At 42.5% G+C, this 19381-nt stretch overlaps 1 protein-coding gene across 1 annotated transcript; it reads right to left on the bottom strand.

Moving 5' to 3' along the window:
• Positions 1-4728: 4728 nt before the first annotated feature.
• Positions 4729-5637, bottom strand: OOEP (oocyte expressed protein). The gene is made up of 3 exons (XM_065911836.1): positions 5475-5637; positions 5156-5335; positions 4729-4808 (listed from the first exon to the last, which is right to left on the bottom strand). Exons 1-3 carry the CDS (start codon positions 5635-5637, stop codon positions 4729-4731), a joined length of 423 nt encoding a protein of 140 aa, XP_065767908.1.
• Positions 5638-19381: the final 13744 nt, after the last annotated feature.

A 19381-nucleotide genomic window follows, 5' to 3' on the forward strand; every position in this document is an offset into this window, starting at 1 on the left:
GGTTCTCTGGAAATCTTGGGAATATAGCTATGGAGCATAAGTGACAGGCTATTTCTGTTATGTCCACCTGTATGCTTCAGTTTAATATACATCTTCACTATTTAGAGCATCAGAATTTTTCACTAGACCCTAAGGAAAAACTTTATTACAGCCTTCTCGGGTCCTTCTGAAGCACATGTAAAATCAAGACTCTAAAAAAGGCTCTCATCTTATAGCCTCAGCACCTAAAAAGGTGGTTGTGATTATAACTGGAATTGCACTGAATTCTGAGAAGACTGACCACAAATGTGCAACCCTGGACTTTGCTAGCCAAGAACATAGTGTCTTCACTTATTCAACTGTTTTTCCTTCCTCCTTCTACCCTTTTCATTAATGTGAAGCAGGATGTAATAAATTAATATTTTTATAATCCCTAAGGCAAAATGAGGGGGAAATCTCTTTAAAGTATTGTTAAAATGATAAATAAAAATTTATGTAACATAAAATAATGAAAGGAAAAGAACAAAAAAGACATGATAGGAAACAAATCAAAATGGCAGACAAATCCAATCATATTGATAATTACATTAAACTAGAATGGGCTAAATCCCCCACTCAAAAAGCAGAGATAGTCCAACTAGATAAAGACAGATGCAAAAGACTACACAGAATATTATGCTATCAATACTTAAATGTCCAGAAAATCTGACAGTGGAGACAGACAGCAGACTGCCTGGAGCTGGAGGCAGGAGTGACGACAGACTTTGTAAAGTGATGGAAAAGTTCCCAAGCTGGCCTGGCACAACTGATGGCTGGCCTGCTGATGGTGGCACAACTCACAAGTTTGTTAAAAAAGAAAGCAAACTGTACACTCACATTTTTATATTATGTAACGAACTAAGTGCATTTTTAAAAATTGCAGTTCAATAGCACTAATACCTAAATTCTCTAAAATAAAAATTGTTGACAAAGATGTAGAGCAACTGGAAGTCTCATACATTGCTGAAAGGAATGGAAATTGGTTCAGTCACCTTGGCACCTTGAACTTACACACACCCTATCACCTAGCAATTTCAATCCTAGATATATACTCAATAGAAATGCACATATGTATGCATCATCTACAATTTTCATAGTAGCTGTATTTGTTGTAAGTTCAAATAGAGAACAATCAAAGTACATATCAACAGGATGGAAAACTAAAATTAAGGTTTATTCATACAATGGAACTATCACTGTTGGCAACAGGAACAAATCTTACACTGAATCCAATTACAGTTGTCACAACAGTAGTTATCCTTGAGGAGGATGCAAACAGGGGCTTCTGGAGTGTAACTAATGCCTTTCTCCCCTCTGGCTACTGGCTTAACGGATGTGTTCTATTTGATGAATCTTTTCACACTGTGGATATGCATGGCTTTGGTATGAATGGAATGCTCTACATCAATAAAATGTTTACTAAAATTACAGAAAAATATTTGGAGTAATAGAAAACTTCTTGAAGGGACTATATGAGCAGTGAGATTTTGTAATTACTTTAATACTTTATATATCACCTTATTTAAAAATATTGAGGATGTAAGTATGTCATCAGAATCTTGTCCCTTAATAGAATAACAAATACTATGGATTCTTAACAAATTAAATGTATTCTAACTCCTCTTAAAACACACATGCACACAAAGAGAATGAGACTAAATTCAATCGTGGAGAAAAATAAAAGCACATGGGAAAGTATAATAGAGATGTGAGATTCTAGAATCAATGTTTCGGTTCAAATCTCATGCATCACCACATCCTAGCTATGTGACCGCAGCAATTTACTGAGGCTGCAAGCATCCTATGCTTAGCATAAGGCCTGGTATGTTGACACAAGCTCTTATCAATACATATATAACTAGAATTACTTCCAAGTTCTGAAAATTAGAATGACAGAGCAACTACTCTTTTTAGATATTGAATATTGCATTAGTTTGCTAGGGCTACCACCACAAAACAACAGACAAGGTGGTTTAAACAACAGATAGGTAGTTTCTCAAAGTTCTGGAGGCTATAATCCCAAGCTCAAGGTGTCAGCAGGTTTGGTTCCTTCTGAGGCCCCTCTCTTTGGCTTACAGAGATGGGTGCCTTCTTGCTGTGACCTCACCTGGTCTTTGCTTTGGTCATGCATACCTGTATCTGTGGGTCATACTGGCCCACAGATAACCTCATTTAACCTTAATTACCTCTTTAAAGACCCTATTTCAAACAGTCAAATTCTGAGGTACTGGGGTTAGGACTTCAACATGTCAATGTGTATAAAGAATAGAGAACAGGATCATTTAGTAACTTAGTTTTGGATAATTTTTGGAAAATTGGAATAAGTTTTAAGCATAACCTTCTTCCTCTAAATGCGGAACAGTCAAAAAGCATTCACAACTTTTTATAAAAATCCCACCAGTAAAAACCTGTAAACATATTTATCAAATTTCTACAAAAGGAGAAAAAGTAGGCCTCCTATGCTTAACTGTAAAAGATGAGGATGAGGGGAAAATCACACAGAAAATAGTAATTGGTTTAACTACATACAATAAAAATTTCTGTATGCAAAAAACTTGAGCAGCAAAGGGGTGGACAATATTGGTTATAATGGACCATTATTTATTATAAAAGCTTACACAGATAATAAAAATCTTTATCTTCAGAGTTGAAAGAATGACAGGAAAGAATAAAGAAAAATGTAAAAAGTTTTTAACAAAAATGTGAAGCAAAGTAGAATAATGTTCAGTATCACTTATAATCAAAGATTTGTGTTGTTGTTCAGTCACGAAGTCGTGTCCCACTCTTTGCCACTCTATGGCTGTGGCATGCCAGGCTCCTCTGTCCTCCACTACCTCCAGTGTTTGCTCAAATTCATGTTCACTGAATAGGTGATGCTATCCAACCATCTCATTCTCTGCCGCCTTCTCCTTTTGCCTTCAATCTTTCCTAGAATCAGGGGCTTTTCCAATGAGTTGGTCTTCACATCAGGTGGGCAAGTATTAGAGCTTCAGCATCAGTGCTTCCAATGAATATTCAGGGTTGATTTCCTTTAGGATTGACTGGTTTTATCTCCTTGTAGTCCAACTGATTCTCGAGAATCTTCTCCAGCACAATTCAAAAGCATCAATTCTTCAGTGCTCAGGCTTTTTTATGGTCCACCTCTCACATCTGTATATGACTACTGGAAAAACCAGAGTTCTGACTATACAGACCTTGGTTGGCAAAATGATGTCTCTGCTTTTTAGTATGCTATCTAGGCTATCATAGCTTACCTTCCAAGGATCAAGTGTCTTTTAATCTAATGGCTGCAGTCTATTACATGCTTATAAAAGAAGGTTCACTGCAGACTTTTCTGAGTGTGGATAAGAGAAACTCTACTAAGGGTAAAGTAATGCCTGCATATGTGTGTATGTGTATGTGTGGGGGCGGGGAGGGGAGGCTCAGTTGTGTCCAGCTCTTTGTGACCCCATAGACTGTGGGGTGCCAGGTTTCTCTGTCCATGGAATTTTCCAGGCAAGAATACTAGAGTGGACTGCCATCTCCTTTTGTTCCAATATTGCCATTGCCATTGTTCCTTCCTAACCCACTGATCAAACCGGCATCTCTTGTGTGTCCTGCACTGGCAGGCAGATTATTTACCACTGTCCCATCTGGGAAGCCCAAGATTTGTGTATGTGTGCTTAAAATCCTTGCAAAGTGCTATTATCCCTTACTGTCAAGGGGTGAAGAAACTGCCAGAGCTAAATTAATTCCAACTTTGTGTCTGAAACCATGAGCTCTTGGCAATCATTCCTCCAACAATTCTGCTTCCGGAAAGTGGAAGCAGCATGTGGTTGGGACTGTTTTGCACAGATTGGTCACATTACTGTATAAGTAATGAAAAAACAACTCAGCCCATGCAGGACACCTGCTTGGGGAGGATGTGGGGAGACAGCTGGCTGGAAGGACACCTCTCAGTGCACCAGCTGCCCTGGACCCTGGCTCCTCTGGTGAATTACAGCCCCAGCAGAAGGAATGAATGCTGATCACCTCAGCTTGCATGTTGAAATGCCCTCCCACGTTTGAGGTCAGAGACTCCACTCTAAGAAAACACATGGCACACTGGGTGCTATTCTAAAGCCAAATACCAGCTTAAAAGTGACAGCCTCATATGAGAAGCACTGGCATTACCTAAGAGGTTGTTAGAAATGCAAATTCACAGGCCTGATGTACTGACTCAGAATCAGTGCAGAAGGAGCTGAGGAAGCTGTGTTGCAGAAAGTTCTCAAGATGATTCTTACACTAAAGTTTGAGAACAAATGATGCAAAAGAAACTCAAAGTTGACTGACCCTGCATTTCTGGCCTCTGCATGTAAGAGCCTGAGTCTGACCATAAAAATCATAAAAGGGTTAATAGCTTCAAAATGGTAACAACCAATTAAAAAAAAAAAAAAAAGAAAGAAAGAAACCCATCACCTAACAGCCTTTTACCCACCTCTCACATCAAGACAAGAATGAACAGTCTTTTATAAATTTGCTTAATTTTGAGTGAGCAAAGATCTTTATGCCTTTGGACAAACATGAAATTCATTTATTAACTAGAATGGCACTACAAACTCAGGTTTGCAGCTAAATAATCAAACCACTATACTTCATCAAGACACAGGGGGGAAAGGGCAGAGATTTAAGGATATCTGCTTCTCTTGAACATTAGCAGAAGCAGGACTGTGCTCACGCTCCTGACAACACTCATGTAACAGGATGCTGGGACACCTGTGGACCTGGTGCCTGGGCCTTCAGGAATTCCTCAAGTTGTTCCATCTTCTCAGCTGGATAAGGAAAAATGCTGGGTTTCAAACTCCTCCTCCAAGGGGGAAGGGGTGTGCTGGCAGTATCATTTCTCTGGGTGGAAGCTCTGAACCTAGCTAGGATCTGGAATCAGTGGGCTGAAGGAGCTGAGGCCAGCACCAGCAGTAGGTGTCTGAATGCATGTCTCAGCTTTACTTTCTCAGGGTCCTGCTTGGACTCCTCTCTCAAGGGAGGCCCAGGGATCACCACCAAAATGGAGTTGGGACACTGCAAGGAGTTCTGGGAAGACAAGAGGCTGGAAGGAAGTCATGGAAGGCCAGGTAGTTCCCCCTGCTTTCCTCCCAGGCGCGTTTGCCAAGCCCCTCACCTCGGGCGCGCTGCTCCCGGAGCACTGACGCCTGGCTAAGAAGCACGCTCTTCACCTGACGCTGGACTGCCGGCCGCGCGAAAACCGTGACTTCGACCACGTTCCCAGCGTCAACAGCGTCCACCATCAGCAGGGCCTGGCTCATCCACTCCATTTCTGGAACCAAGGCTCGGTCTGGGCCTGGAAACGAAAGAAAAGCCGAAGAGTGTGGGTGAGGGGCGGGAGACGCTGGCCACGAAGGGACGTGACGGCTTGGGACCCGGCGCGGCTGGGGGCCCTCGACCGCTCTGAGAGGCCCGCTAGGCCCAGGGTCGCACACCAAAGATCGAGTCGGCCAGCCACGCCTCCAGGAAGAACACCAGCGGATTCCTCAAGTCCTGCGCAGGAAACCACCATGGCCGGATGCGAACCCGCGGCGAGGGAAGCGGGAACCCCAGCATCCTGTCCCCGAGGGCCTCTGAGTCGCCAGCATCGTCGACCATGCTTCAACCACAGGCGAGAAGAGCAGCTCTCGCGGGACTCGGGACTCGCGCGAAGCCTGGGCCCTTTACTGCTCCCGGCAGGCCCCGCCCCCTCCGGTGCGCATGCGCCCAGCCACATCGCGGCCCAGGGGCGCCAACGCGCGCGGGTATTCGGGCGCCTGGAGCCCCCGCGTATGTGCCGCGAGGTCCCCTAGCACCGTCTCAGCGTGAAGCCCTGGAGGCTCTAGGAGGGGCCCCCAGGCGAGTAATGGCCGACCCCGAGGCGTCCGTAGTTCCGGATTGTGTGGTTGCATGAAGTGGGGTCCCGACCAGGCCCGGTCGGGTCAGGCCGCGGGCGGGCTCCTAGAATCCGCATCTTCTCTCTCATATTCCGACTCTGGTTTGTTGCCGCTTTAGAATCATTCCTACAAATGCGTCGTGTCTAAAATGCAGTCATCAGACATGGTCGTTCCAAAAGATGTAGCAGATGGAGACAAAAGTCGTTTGCTTCCAAAATCCTCAAACAGCGAGTACTGATGAACATTTCTTCTCAGTGTTCTTAATTTTAGTTAAAATTTTCAATTGTGAAGATTTCTCACAGTTTAAAAAGTTGTTTAACGCTCATGCACCCCCTCCCCTCGCCCCATTTAACAAGATGTTAATTTTTCCCGCATTTGCCTTCTCTCTTGTTTAAAACAGATGCCACTAAAGACCTTTCCTCTCTCCCCACAGGAAATTATTGTCCTGAAGGTTGTGTGAGTAGCCCGCGCATGCTCCTGTTCTTTCCATAGTGCATTTCTACAAGTATTGTTTGGTAATGGTTGTATAGACAGTGTCTGCTGTTCAAACGACTGTACGCTTACAATTAGTTAGGATGTGTTTGTTTTTTACACCTTTTTAATGGAAGATGTTGATCATTTATGTAAGGGGTTGGTATTAATGTACTGAATTCCCTCATCTGCATCATCTAGGCCTTAACAGTAATCCAAGAGGAGATATTGAGTCTAGCTTTATTGGATACTTTTATTTCAGTTTAATTTTCTAAATGAACATAATAATACATGCATATTGTAAAAAAAAAAGCCTTGAGGATATAAAGTAATATGGGTAAGTTCTCCCTTTCATATATTCTCCCTCAGTCTTACTACTTTTCAATCATGTATGCTGTGAATGTCTTCTAGTTTAAATTGTCTTTTCACCTTTTTAAAGGTGTTTTTGAGGAATACAATTCTTAATTTTAGTATAGTCAGATTTATCAGTCTTTAAGGTAAGTTCATTCCGTCTTTCTTAAATCCTGCTCTGCCATGAGGTCTAAAGACATTCTCTATACTTTCCACTAAGAATGCTCAAGTTTCTGCTGTAACTTTTAAATTCCTGAACAACCTGGGGTTAATTTTTTAAGATGGGTATAATATAGAGATATAACTTCATCTTTTTATAAATTATTAATCTTTTCCTTTGAGCCATTCTCTTTAGAATGCATCCAACTTGAGGCCGCTTCAAATTCTATCCCTGAAAAATTTCAGACCCCTACATGTAGCATGAGTTAGCCACAAGGCTGGTTTGTGGTAGTTCATTATTAGGTCAAGACATACTTGAGAAAGGCAAGTTCATGAAAAATTCCTTTGGCATTCCCATTTGGATGACAAAGTTTATTTTTGATTTAGTTTTATTTTGGAAGTTTAGTCATTTGCAGTCTTAAACGGAATGCCCATTGTTTCCTACACTTGGCAAGCTTTGAGTTTTAGTAGCTGATCTGTGTCAGCTTCAAAACAGAATTGCAAGGTTTTTAGGATTTAGCTGAATCTGCCTAGGTGAATCAGTTCCATCATTTTATACCTCTAAAGCTTGCTGATTGACTCTGATTGGTGGGAGAGAGAGTATGACTTGAATACTGGCTCCAGTATTTTCTAGTGGTGTGACCGAATACAAGTTATTTGAACTTTCTGCACTTGCTTTCATTTTCTCTTGCTTAGTCCTGGAATGACCAGTCTGAGAATATTTGGGTTCAGTCAATAAAGTATGTAAGTGAAAGTGTTAGATGCTCAGTTGTGTCCAGCTGTTTGCAACCCCATGGATTATAACCTGTCCATGGAATTCTCCAGGCAGGAATAATGGAGTGGGTTGCCATTTTCTCCTCCAGGGGAATCTTCCCAACCCAGGGATTGAACCCAGGTCTCCCACATTCTTTACCATCTCAGCCAACAGGAAATCTTGAAGACAGGCTTCCCTGATGGAGAATCAAAGCCTGGCTGGGGTGTTGAGAGCACCAAATCCTAGCCACTAGACCATCAGGGAGTGTCTGGTTTTGTAATTTCTTATTGAGAATATCTGTTCTTCACTTCATGTAATCTTCAGTTCTCAAGATGTAATCTCTATACAATGAAAAATGTAACAAAGCACAATTTTTTGTACCAAATAATAATATCAAAATGTACCTCACAGATAATTAGAGAAAAATGGTCAAAATGAGGAGGAGAACCTAGTAAGGTGATATTAAATCACTCAGACTAGAAGTAATCATGTAGAAAAAGAATGCAGTAAAGGCTGTGTTCTGAACAGTTGAGGACAGTCTTCTACTCCTTAGAAGCATCTGCAAACAGTAACTACATACTGGTTCCCCTGGATGGATGAATGGATGGATGGATGGATGGATAAATGAATAAATAAGGAGATATTATACCATACTAGTAATATTCAAACAAAGTAAGAAATGAAAATCATTACTGACAAGCTATTTAGAATATAACAATAACTTACAAAGTACATTTTAAAAATATTATGGTTAGTGTACATTCTGAAAAATCTAGTTTGCAATCCCTTCTTATCTATCCTGTCCTCTCCTTCCCTATACAGTTAACTATTAGTAGTTTTGGGGAGACCTGGGTTCGATCCCTGGGTTGGGAAGTTCCCTTGCAGAAGGGAACAACTACCCACTCCAGTATTCTGGCCTGGAGAATTCCATTGACTGTATATTCTATGGGGTTGCAAAGAGTTGGAAAAGAGTGAGCAACTTTCACTTTAACTTTTCCATTAAGAAGACATGTGGGTAAGAATGTGAGAATTTTTGCTTTTACTTTTTTGGTAATATTAGATTGCTGCAAAAATAATTGTGATTTTGCATTGCTGAACTTTGCCATTTGATATTGGAGCACATTCTTAAATATTATGTTATCTATCATTTTAATGCACATTTATCACTTTATCTTTTTTTTGCTAATGACTTATTACTTGCTGTTTATTTTCTATTTATTTTACACTATTGAAATGATGTTAGTCAAAAAAGCAAATTCGAGCGATGTGTTTTTATTTGAATTCAAAAGGGCTGTAAAACACTGAAGACAACTCACAACATCAACAACACATTTGGCCCAGGAACTACTAACAAACATACAGTGCAGTGGTGATTCAAGAAATTTTGCAAAGGAGAGGAGAGACTTGAAGATAAGGAGCACAGTGGCTGGCCATCAGAAGTTGACAATGACCAACTGAGAGCAATGATCAAAGCTGATCCCCTTAAAACTACATGAAGAGTTGCAGAAGAACTGAAAGTTAGCCATTCTACCCTCATTTGGTATTTGAAGCAAATTGGAAAGGTGAAAAAGCTCCATAAGTGGGTGCCTCATGAGCTGACAAAAAATTGTCATTTTGAAGTGTCATCTTCTCTTATTCTACACAACAACAATGAACCATTTCTTGATTGGATTGTGACATATGATGAAAAGTGGATTTTATATGACAACCAATGGTGTCCACCTCAGTGGTCAAATTGAGCAAAAGCTCCAAAACACTTCCCAAAGCCAAACTTTCACACACACAAAAAAAAATCATGGTCACTGTTTGGTGGTCTGCTGCCAGTCTGATCCACTATAGCTTTCTGAATCCCAGCAAAACCATTACATCTGAGAAGTATGCTCAGCAGATCGATGAGATGCACCAGAAACTGCAGTGCCTACAGCCAGCATTAGTCAACAGAATGGTCCCAATTCTTCTCCATGACAATGCCTGACAACACATCACACAACCAACACTTCAAAAGTTGAATGAATTGGGCTACGAAGTTTTGCCTCATCCACCATGTTCACCTGACCTCTCACCAACCCACTACCCCTTCTTCAAGCATCTTGACAACTTTTTGCAGAGAAAACACTTCCATAACCAGCAGGTGGCAGAAAATCCTTTCCAAGAGCTCTTCAAATCCTGAAGCTCAGATTTTTATGCTACAGGAATGAACAAACATTTCTCATTGGCAAAAATGTGTTAATTGTAATGCTTCCTATTTTGATTAATAAAGATGTTTGCACATTAATAAAGATGTTTGCATTTTATGGTTTAAAATGCATGGTCTGAAACCACAATTACTTTTGTACCAACTTAATACATGTATTTTATTGTGCTCTTTTTCCATCAGCTTTTTTGTTTGATAAACTTTAAACCAATGGAAAAATTCTAAGAACATTAAATTTACATTCTATACCTTTCATTGAGTTTCACCAGTTGTTAATGTTTTGTTTAGTTTCTTTTCTCTCTACCTGCATATATTTTTTCATGAACTGTCTGTAAGTGGCAGGCATCATGACTTTATCCCAAGTACTTCATTGTTACCTCTTAAAAGCAAGGACATTCTCCTATCTAACCATGTACAATTGTTCACTCAGAAAATTTAACTTTAGTCTAAACTCTTGTGTAACATATGATCCAAGTTCAATTTCCCCAGTTTTTTCCCAATAATGTACTTTTAGCTAATACAGAATCAGTCTCTGCTGTTGTTATTGTTTAATGACCCTGACATTTTTGAAATATTTTAAAATTTTTATTGTGGGAAATTTCAAACATATACAAAGGTAGAAAGGATAGCATAAATGATCAATAATACTAGTCCCACAACTTCAAATAATATCAACTCATAGATTATCTTGTGGGGAAATAAAGATCACCCAAATGGGAACAAGTGAAGGCTTTTTATTAAGAGGTTGCTATAGCAAGTTACTGCCATCATTTGTGTTTGGCAGAGTCTCAAAAGTGGGCAGAGGGGAGGGAAAAGCTTATATAAAATGGAAAAAAGGTGTGCCTGAAGGAAGAGTTGTTGGCCTGGGGAAACATAGGTGGGCTAACTGGAAACAGAGCATTGTATGTGATTGAGTAGGGGTGCATATTTGACTTTCCCAGCTGGGTCTCAGTTGATGGCAAGAGAAAATGAGCGAAGCTGTCAGTTATTAATCAAGTCCTGGCCTCTTGTGTTAATTGTCATAGATATTGTTTGCCTTCCTGGACTGAGTGCTGCAGACTGTGAGTCAGAATTCTGTTTTTATGTTTGGTCTGGCCATTGTCTGTATATTCACACTCCTGGTCCCTGGTTTTGACCATTCTCTCATTTGCTGGACGTAGGTGAATTCAGGGACCGCTCGTCTCCTTACCAGAAAGCCCCTGAAGCTGACTTCTGCGCCTCCGAGAACCGAGACTCTCTGGGAGAACCATTTAGCATTAGTACACCCCGCGTGTGGACAGAGTTCCGCAGGCGGGAGGAAGTGGGGCCTCCTGGCCTTTTTTAGGGCTGTGGGATGTGGAGGTTGCATGCCTATTTTAAACTTCATATCACGTGCTTCTGATTCTAATTTGGCTGCTCTTCTATCCTGTGCGGGCAGCTCAGACCGGAGGAGGCCAGGAAAGCCCTCGAGACGGAGGAAACTGAAGCCTGACTGCAGGCTACAAGCCCCAAATCCCGCTGTACAGGCCCCCAGTAACTCGGAAACAGGTGCTCGCGGTCCCCGCTTTGCTTTGGGTTTCATTGTTTTTTAATGCAAATCGATTGCCTTAGAACTCCCCACTGATCTGAGAGTTAAAACAAAAAAGGGCGCTTCTGTTCTGACGGGCTGGAGGGAAAGTGGTTTCCCTAGAGATTGGGGTCAAGGGCAGGAGAGAGGAGGTGAACTTGGCCTGGAGTCATCATGACCCGGCTTTAAAAACGGATTCCTCATTTTACACACAGGTCCCAAGAACCGAGAGCGGGAGCGGAGTGCCACTCCCGGCCCTGGACTGAGGCTGTGTTTAACCTCACCTCCAACAGTGGCCAGTGGGCAACCCGGGGCCCTGAGGCCTCCCTGGGGCACGCGACCATTGCAGGGAAAGTCCACGTTGAGACCCGCTGGAGGCTCGTGACTGCTTCCGCTGAACCCGGGCCGCTCCCACATCACGATCAGGAATTTCTCCAGCTGACCTGTAGATGGAAACGCCATTTGGGAACTATGACTTGACGGACCCTGGCGACGCGCCTCGGCTCCCGAGAGCCCAGCCTTGTCCGAAGTAGTCCGGGACTCTCTTTAAACCGAGCTGCCTCACAGGCACGGCTATGTCTGCATAGCCCGAGGGCCGGAAAACTGGATATTAACTAGAAGAGTCTGGATCAGACATGGCCAACCGGCCTTCTCCACCTCCTTCGCACCGGGGGACCGGTTTAACCCTCCGCAGCTCTTCAGACGAGGGAGGGTGGGAGCAACAGGGACACCAGGCTCAGGTAGGAACAAGACAAGTCTTTCCCTTAAATGTCTGCAATCTTTTATAAGGGGCTGCCCAGGTAGCCGTGGTAGTGAAGAATTCGCCTGCCGATGCAGGAGACGTAAGAGATGCGGGTTCAATCCCTGGAAGATCCCATAGAGGAGGAAATGGCATAACCCACTCCAGTGTTCTTGCCTGGAAAATTCCATGGACAGAAGAGACTGGCGGGCTACATACAGTCCATGGAGTAGCAAGGAGACAGAGGCCTCTGAGTGAGCACACACAGGAGGGTGGGAGCGGGGCAGAGGGACACACCGACTCCCCCACTTCCATCTCACTTCGTGCTAGGTCTTCAGGGGCCTTGTAGAGGTGTTTCCCCCTGGCAGAGCGCTCAGGGTGGGGGTGAGGGAGTAATCGTGAACTCTGGAAAGCTCCCTAGAGCTCGCGGAAAGGCGAACAGGGCTGCCGTTCCAGGTCACAGCCCCAGTTTGTCTCCACCCTACCCGTCCTCGTCCTCAAACTCACGCTCCGAGCGTGCAGCCCTTTCCCACGTTCCGGTGATGAGCAGTTGCCTCCTCCTGCAAAGGACAGTGGACTGAACTTGTCTCTAGGGCGGCAGGAAAATCGAGATCCCGGCCAGGCCCATGGGGTCCAGAGTTTGCATTTGCAGCGGGATCTCGGTCAGTTGCTTGAAGTGCAGGATTTGGTGCCTGGGTTGTGAGAGAGGCGAAGATGGGGCAGGCCGGACTGCTCTGGGTGCAGGGAAATGACTGTACCCGCGGCCACGAGCGTGGAAGGTGGAGAAGCTTGCCGGAGCAGTTCGGGTGGAGCGTGCCCCTCTCTAGAACTCACCTAGGATCTCTTCCACCTGCTCCATGGGCAGGTCGAAGACCACCTGGTTTATAAGTGATCTCCTTGGAACCAGTAGAGAAGGATGCGCAGGTCGATGTGTGCCTGACATATGAATATAGATAAATACTCCTCCTCTTGGGACGAGGCCCCCACAGTGTCCTAGTGGATGCTGGATGCCACAACCCTTGGGAACCCAAGAAGCCCCCAGGGGGCCCCTGGGCTTTTTGGCGCAGGGCCTGGGCCACGCTCAGGGGCGGCCCACCCCAGTAACCTAGTATCAGGCCAGACCTGGGGCCAGGGCCCGGGATTCTCAAGGGTGTGCCTCTTAGGAGCGGATGAGCCCCGGCACTATACGTGGTACCCAAGTGTTCCCTGGGGACTGCTCCGTGCTGGGCCCGCCCCCCGGGCTTTCCAACTCAGTCCACAGGAGCCTCTGGGGACTAAGGGATCAAAAGGACAATTGGATCTGCTTTTGTTTGTTCAGATAGGCTGTAGGTCATTGAGAACTGAGACTTAGTCTTCTACCTCTAGGTATGCCTACTACAATTCCTGGCATGAAGTGTTTATGGGAGAAATAGAAAAATGTGGATTTCAGCTCTACCCTTGCCGCTTACTGGCCTTGGAGAGGTGTATGTAACTTCTCTGTTCCTCGACTTCCTCCTCTGTAAGATGTGGACAGTAAAAATAGTGATACTTGTAGGAACATTTAGGAGATTAAATCAACATTGCATGCAAAGAACTCAGCACAATTTCCAGCTCACAGTGTTTTCCTAGTTCAGCAGGTGATTTCCACTATGCACGATGATGTGCTTGCACACTTAGACTGCCTGCGACATTCTGCAGACAACAATGGCTAGTTGCTCTGAATTCTGGAGCCTGCTCCACTTCCTCTTACCCCTCATGGTACAATCCCTGACTCGAGCTACACTCGCTAGCTGGGTGCAACCTTGGGCAAGATGTCTAACCTCTCCGTTTTTTAGTTGTCATCAATAAATGGGGGTGCTGGTGACAAGTCCTTCCATCTTAAGAGTTGTGACGATTAAATGAATTCATGCATTTAAAGCCCTTAATTGTGCCAAGCAAATAGCAAATGATCAATAAATTCCAGCTATTACTATTATTTATACACAAAAAACATCTTTGCATGTTATGAATATTTCCATTAAAACTAGAAGAATCCCAGCTGTGGAATTACTAGTTCAAAGAGCACAAACACATTTTACTCTCTTTAGATATTGGTTTTTTTTTTTTCTTTTGCAACTTTATTTGTGTCAAGCTACAAAGAATCATAGGGAGGTAAAACATTTACTGTATCCAGCTCTCTCTTTGGCACCTGCACTGTAACAGGCATCTCTCATTTCACCTGCACCCAGCATCTGCCCTCCCCTAGTCTCCTGTTCAGTAAAGGCCTCCCCCATTTATCAGGTTGACACTTCTTTTTCTGTCAAATTTCACAGCTCTAAATAAGTCCTGTAAGCTCTACTTTCAAAATAAATTTCAAATAGGACTGCTTCTCATGACCTCCACTGCTAAGAAACCAGTCCACGTCATCACCATCCTTTGTAATCACTTTCTTGTGGACTTACAGCTGCTTAAGTTACAACTTTCCAAAATCTTTTCCCCCTTAAAGCATATTGTACATATAGTAGCCAGTCATTCTTTGAAAATACAAGTTCCTGTAAGTCTCCTTGTCTTGGTAGAATAGAATAGGAAGCCCAGAAGTACAGCAATGCATATGTACGTGTGTATATGGCACATAATTAAACTTATTTTAAACCAGTGCAGGGACATTTTGAAAATAAACATGGATGACTATCTGATGTACACAAATGATTTTTTTTCCAGAAAGAACGTAAGCATTTTCCATCATTTACAAATCAGTTCTGGGACTTCCCTGGTGGTCCAGCAGTTAAGACTCTGTGCTTATGCTACAGGGGGTGTGGGTTCAATCCTTGGTTGGGGAAGGTACCACATGCCACATGGTGCAGCCAAAAATGAATAAAATAAAGACAAAAAATAAACAGCAGTGCTGGAGTCTGTTTCTGTTTTGTAAATAAGTTCATTTGTATACTCTTTTTAGATTCCACATATAAATGACATCATATGGTATTTATCTTTGTCTGACTTAGTATGATAATCTCTAGGTCCATTCATGTTGCTGCAAATGTCATTATTCCATTCTTTTTATGACTGAGTAATATTCTACTGTGCATATATGTTCCACATCTTCTTTATCCATTCATAGTTTGATGAACAAATATTTCGGTTGCTTCTGTGTCTTTGCTATTGTGAATAGTGCTGCAATGAACACAGGAGTGCATGTATGTTTTTGAAGAATGGTTTTCTCCAGATATTAATATATGCCCAGAGAAAGTATGTATAAATATGTATGTACTTTATAAAAAGAGAAACAGACTCACAGATTTAGAAAACAAACTTATGGTTTCCAAAGGGGAAAGCTGGGGGGAGGGGGAGGGATAAATTAAGAGGTTGAGATTAACATATACACACTGGTATATATAAAATATATAATCAACACTCTATACTCTGTAATATAGGAGAAAGAACTGGAAAAGAATATATATACATATTATAACTGAATCACTTTGTTGTACACCTGAAACTAAACAACATTGTAAATCAACTACACGGCAATATAATTTTTTTAAAAAATCAGTACTGTATGAGTATATAGATCAAAGTTTATATAATTTGAGGGTAAAGGGGAACTTCTAGATCATGGCTCCAAATGCTGTCACCATAAAAGAACAGTGGTGGTTTTTACTAAATTATATAAAATTAAAACTTCTTTAAATTGGGGGAAGAATTCATCTATGCCCTGCTTCTGAAATATGAAGTCAAAAGACAAATTAGAAGCAGAAAAGTATATAGTGAAGAATCATATGCCTAACCACATGGGAAAATGCTATTTTATAAAATTTAAGGGGGAAAGTCAGACTGTAAAATTTAATATATGGTTTCCAGTTTCCAGAATTTCCAAAAGTTTGCCTGGTAAAAAATCTGGAAGGAATAAGTTTATCTCTTGGTTATATTTTTTAGTTTTTGAGATCATACATAATGAACACACTAATTCTATATATGACCTTAAAACTACACTTAACTGTCCTGAGGGAACTACAGTTTTTTCTTGGTGCAGCAATTGCAGTTTGAGGCTGGAATCGTGCTCCCATGGGTCTTGAGAGGCAAAACAGAAGTATAAGTTACTCAGTCAAGTCCAACTCTTTGTGATCCCATGGACTGTAGCCTGCTAGGCTCCTCTGTCCATGGAAATCTCCAGGCAAGAATACTGGAGTGGGTTGCCATTTCCTTCTCCAGGGGATCTTCCTGACCCAGGGATTGAACCCAGGTTTCCCGAAATGCAGGCAGACTCTTTACTGACTGAGCCAGAAAAATGGCACTGCAGGAAAGCCTGGCTTGGGCCTCACCTCCCCCTCCCCCGGGGCCTCAAGGACAGCACCCCCCAACTTCGGTTTCTTTATCTGTGAAATGGAGACATGCACGCCCACCTCACAGGAGTCTAACAACTGAATGAGAAGAACCCGTTTGCTGGTCGGGACTCTCTCTGAGACAGTGCCATTCTCCCTGGTCCAGGTGACAAATTAAGCCCTACAGGGTCTGTTTTCCAAAATCACAGTTCCTGCTGAGTTCTCATTTTGGTGTGTGCCAAAATTTGGGTAGAATTGCTCATCTCTGACTAGGAAGTATTTGAGTCCCCTTGTAGGAAAGAGGCTCCTTACTCTGCTGGTTCCTGGGGCTGATACAGAGGTGACCTCCAGCCCCACCCTGGGAGGTGGGCCACCACGCAGCTTCTCAGCCTCGGACCTGCGAGGCTCGAGCATTTTACAGCGGAGAAGGGCCCAGGTATGACTTTGGCGGACCCGTGCTAGTTCACCTGCCTTTGGAGCAGGACAAGTCCCTGCCCCACTCCAGACCTAGAAGTCAGTGTCACCTGTCCAACCCCAGGTCAGTGTGTGAGCCAGTGGACACATTTCTGTCTGAAGAAAGTACAGCCTCCAGGGCCTTTCAGGTCAGAATCATGCTTGAACTCACCCTTTTGTTCCTTTTCTATCCATGTCTAGAGGGGGCAAGTAGGTGATAGGCCTCACCTTAAATCCCCATAATCATACCGATTTTTTACTTGCTTAAGTGAAGGACCTTCTAAGTCCCAGTTGGTGATAACAAAAGCCTTAGTGTCACAGATAGGGTGGCGATGCATTTTTCTGTATTTGATGAATAATTTAAAATGCAAGTATAAGAAAAGTACAAAGATTTATACTATCTGGAATTAGTATCTTAGATGTCTCTTTCTTCACCATCTCTCCCCAAATGAAAAAACAGTATCAGAATGCTAATTTTCCTAATCAAACACCCAAGGGGAAGGAATTAGATAATTCAAAACAAAACAAAAAAAGGGAAGCTGGACAGACATAAAGCTCTACTTAAATTAAAAAAAAAAAAAAAAAAGGCCTAAGAGAGTAATTTTAAGTGCACAGCAAAATGGAGCAGAAAGTGCAGAGGCTTCCTATATACATCTCATTAACCCTCCACCCCTCCCTCGGGACCTCCCTCCCAGTCAGCACCCGTCACCGTATGGGTGCATCTGTTACTATGATGAACCCACATCTGCACATCATTACCACTCAAAACCCATATTCAACTTTAGTGTTCATATTGGTGTAAGGGTAATTGTGGTCTCAGTTAGGAACTCCCTGCTTTTCTGGAAGAGATTTTAGATCACTAGTACAATTTCTTCTTTAAATGTTTGTAGAGGTCACCTTTATATGGCAGAACAAAGTGAAGAAAATCCTTCAGAACATCAAATAAAAATTAATCAAAATTTCTGGGAATTTCCTCACAGTTCAGTGGTTAGGACTCAGCACTTTCACTGCCAGACCCAGGTTCGATCCCTGGTCAGGAACTAAGATCACACAAGCCTCACAGTGCAGGAAAACAAACAAACAAAAAAACAAAACAAAAACAGAACTTAATCGTGAAAGACACTATTTAAAGGAAAAAAAAAAAGCCACAGACTTGGAGAAACTATTTGCAGAGCACATTTCTAATAATGGATTTGTATACAAACTAGACAATGAATGGTTAAAACTCAATAAAGTTGTTTTTGTTCAGTCAGTCACCAAGTCACTGACTATTTGCAACCCCGTGGACTGCAATAATAAAACAACTCAATTAAAAATAAGCAAAATAATTGTTCAACTAAGATAGGAGAGAAAATAAAATTAATTTGCACAATTAAAACCACAAAATGTTGAAAAGAATGAAAGTTCAAAAACAAGAATAAAGGACAACAGCAATGCTAGGTAGTTAGAATAGAAAAAGGAGTCCAAAATGGAGAAAGGAGAAAAGCCTGCAAAAAGGAAATTAAGGAAAACTCCCCAGACAGGAGTGGGAACCTTAGGTGAAACAAACACGCCCACTTCCACGCTATCATCCTGATTGATGATGATGCCCTAATTTGCGTATGGCAGGCTTGCAGGGCAGCAGACAAAAAGTACAAAAAGAGGGAGCCAAGACAGGCTGAGGCCTCTCCTTCAGGGCTGGCCCACTTCATGCTTTGAGGGTGTACTATCCTTTGTTTACCAAATAAAACTCCTGAGCTGTAACCAAGCTCAGCAATACAAAACAGTAATGAATATGGCAGATATTAAGCAACTATTTCAGTAATCACTTTAATGTTAGTGGTCAGTTAAGTCAGAGATTGTCGCAATGGATCAAGAAACAAGACCCAACAGTATGTTGTCTACAAGAAGCCTATTTGAATACAAAGACATACCTAGGTTGCTCAACCCAAGTTTTTGCGCCCTAGCACACTGAAGCCAAACAACCAAAATATCTCTTTGGAACAAAGAAATATTTATTGCAAGGGTCAAGCATGGAGAATGGGTGGCTTAGGCTCAAATTACCCAAACTTCCCCTATGGTTTGGGGGAAAGATTTTAAAGACAAAATTTGGAGTGAGGACTGCAGGGTGTATGACTTTCTTCTGATTGGTTGGTGGTAAGGTATCAGGGTTGTGCTCTAGGAATGGTCTGTTCATCGGTAAGTTACCATCCTCCATCTGGGTGGGACTTGAGTTCCTCCACAAGAACTCAAAGGCCTATTGTTTTGTTCCTCAAGGAGGAACCAGAACTTTGGTTAAGTAAGACCAGAACCAGCAATTAAGCAAGATAGCCTGAAAAATTTGTCAGCCATAAAACAGTTCCAGTTCCTCCTCAAGAGAGGAGGTAACAGTCTTAAACATATCTTTGAGGGTTATGCAGAAACCAAATACCCCCACCCAGGTGAAGGATGGTGCCAATATGCTGAACACGTGTAGATTCTAGACTGGTTGGAACCAAAAGGTTATGACTAAGATTCCCAAAACACCTTGTTACATCACC

Source organism: Muntiacus reevesi, chromosome 19 (genome assembly GCF_963930625.1).
Source record: "Muntiacus reevesi chromosome 19, mMunRee1.1, whole genome shotgun sequence".
Taxonomy (NCBI): domain Eukaryota; kingdom Metazoa; phylum Chordata; class Mammalia; order Artiodactyla; family Cervidae; genus Muntiacus; species Muntiacus reevesi.

Coding starts and splice junctions, on each gene's coding strand:
- OOEP (XM_065911836.1), bottom strand. CDS start 5,637: ATGGTCGACGATGCTGGCGACTCAGAGGCCCTCGGGGACAGGATGCTG. Junction 5,336..5,474: donor GCTGGCCGACTCGATCTTTG/GTGTGCGACCCT, acceptor TTTCGTTTCCAG/GCCCAGACCGAGCCTTGGTT. Junction 4,809..5,155: donor CCGGGAGCAGCGCGCCCGAG/GTGAGGGGCTTG, acceptor TTCCTTATCCAG/CTGAGAAGATGGAACAACTT.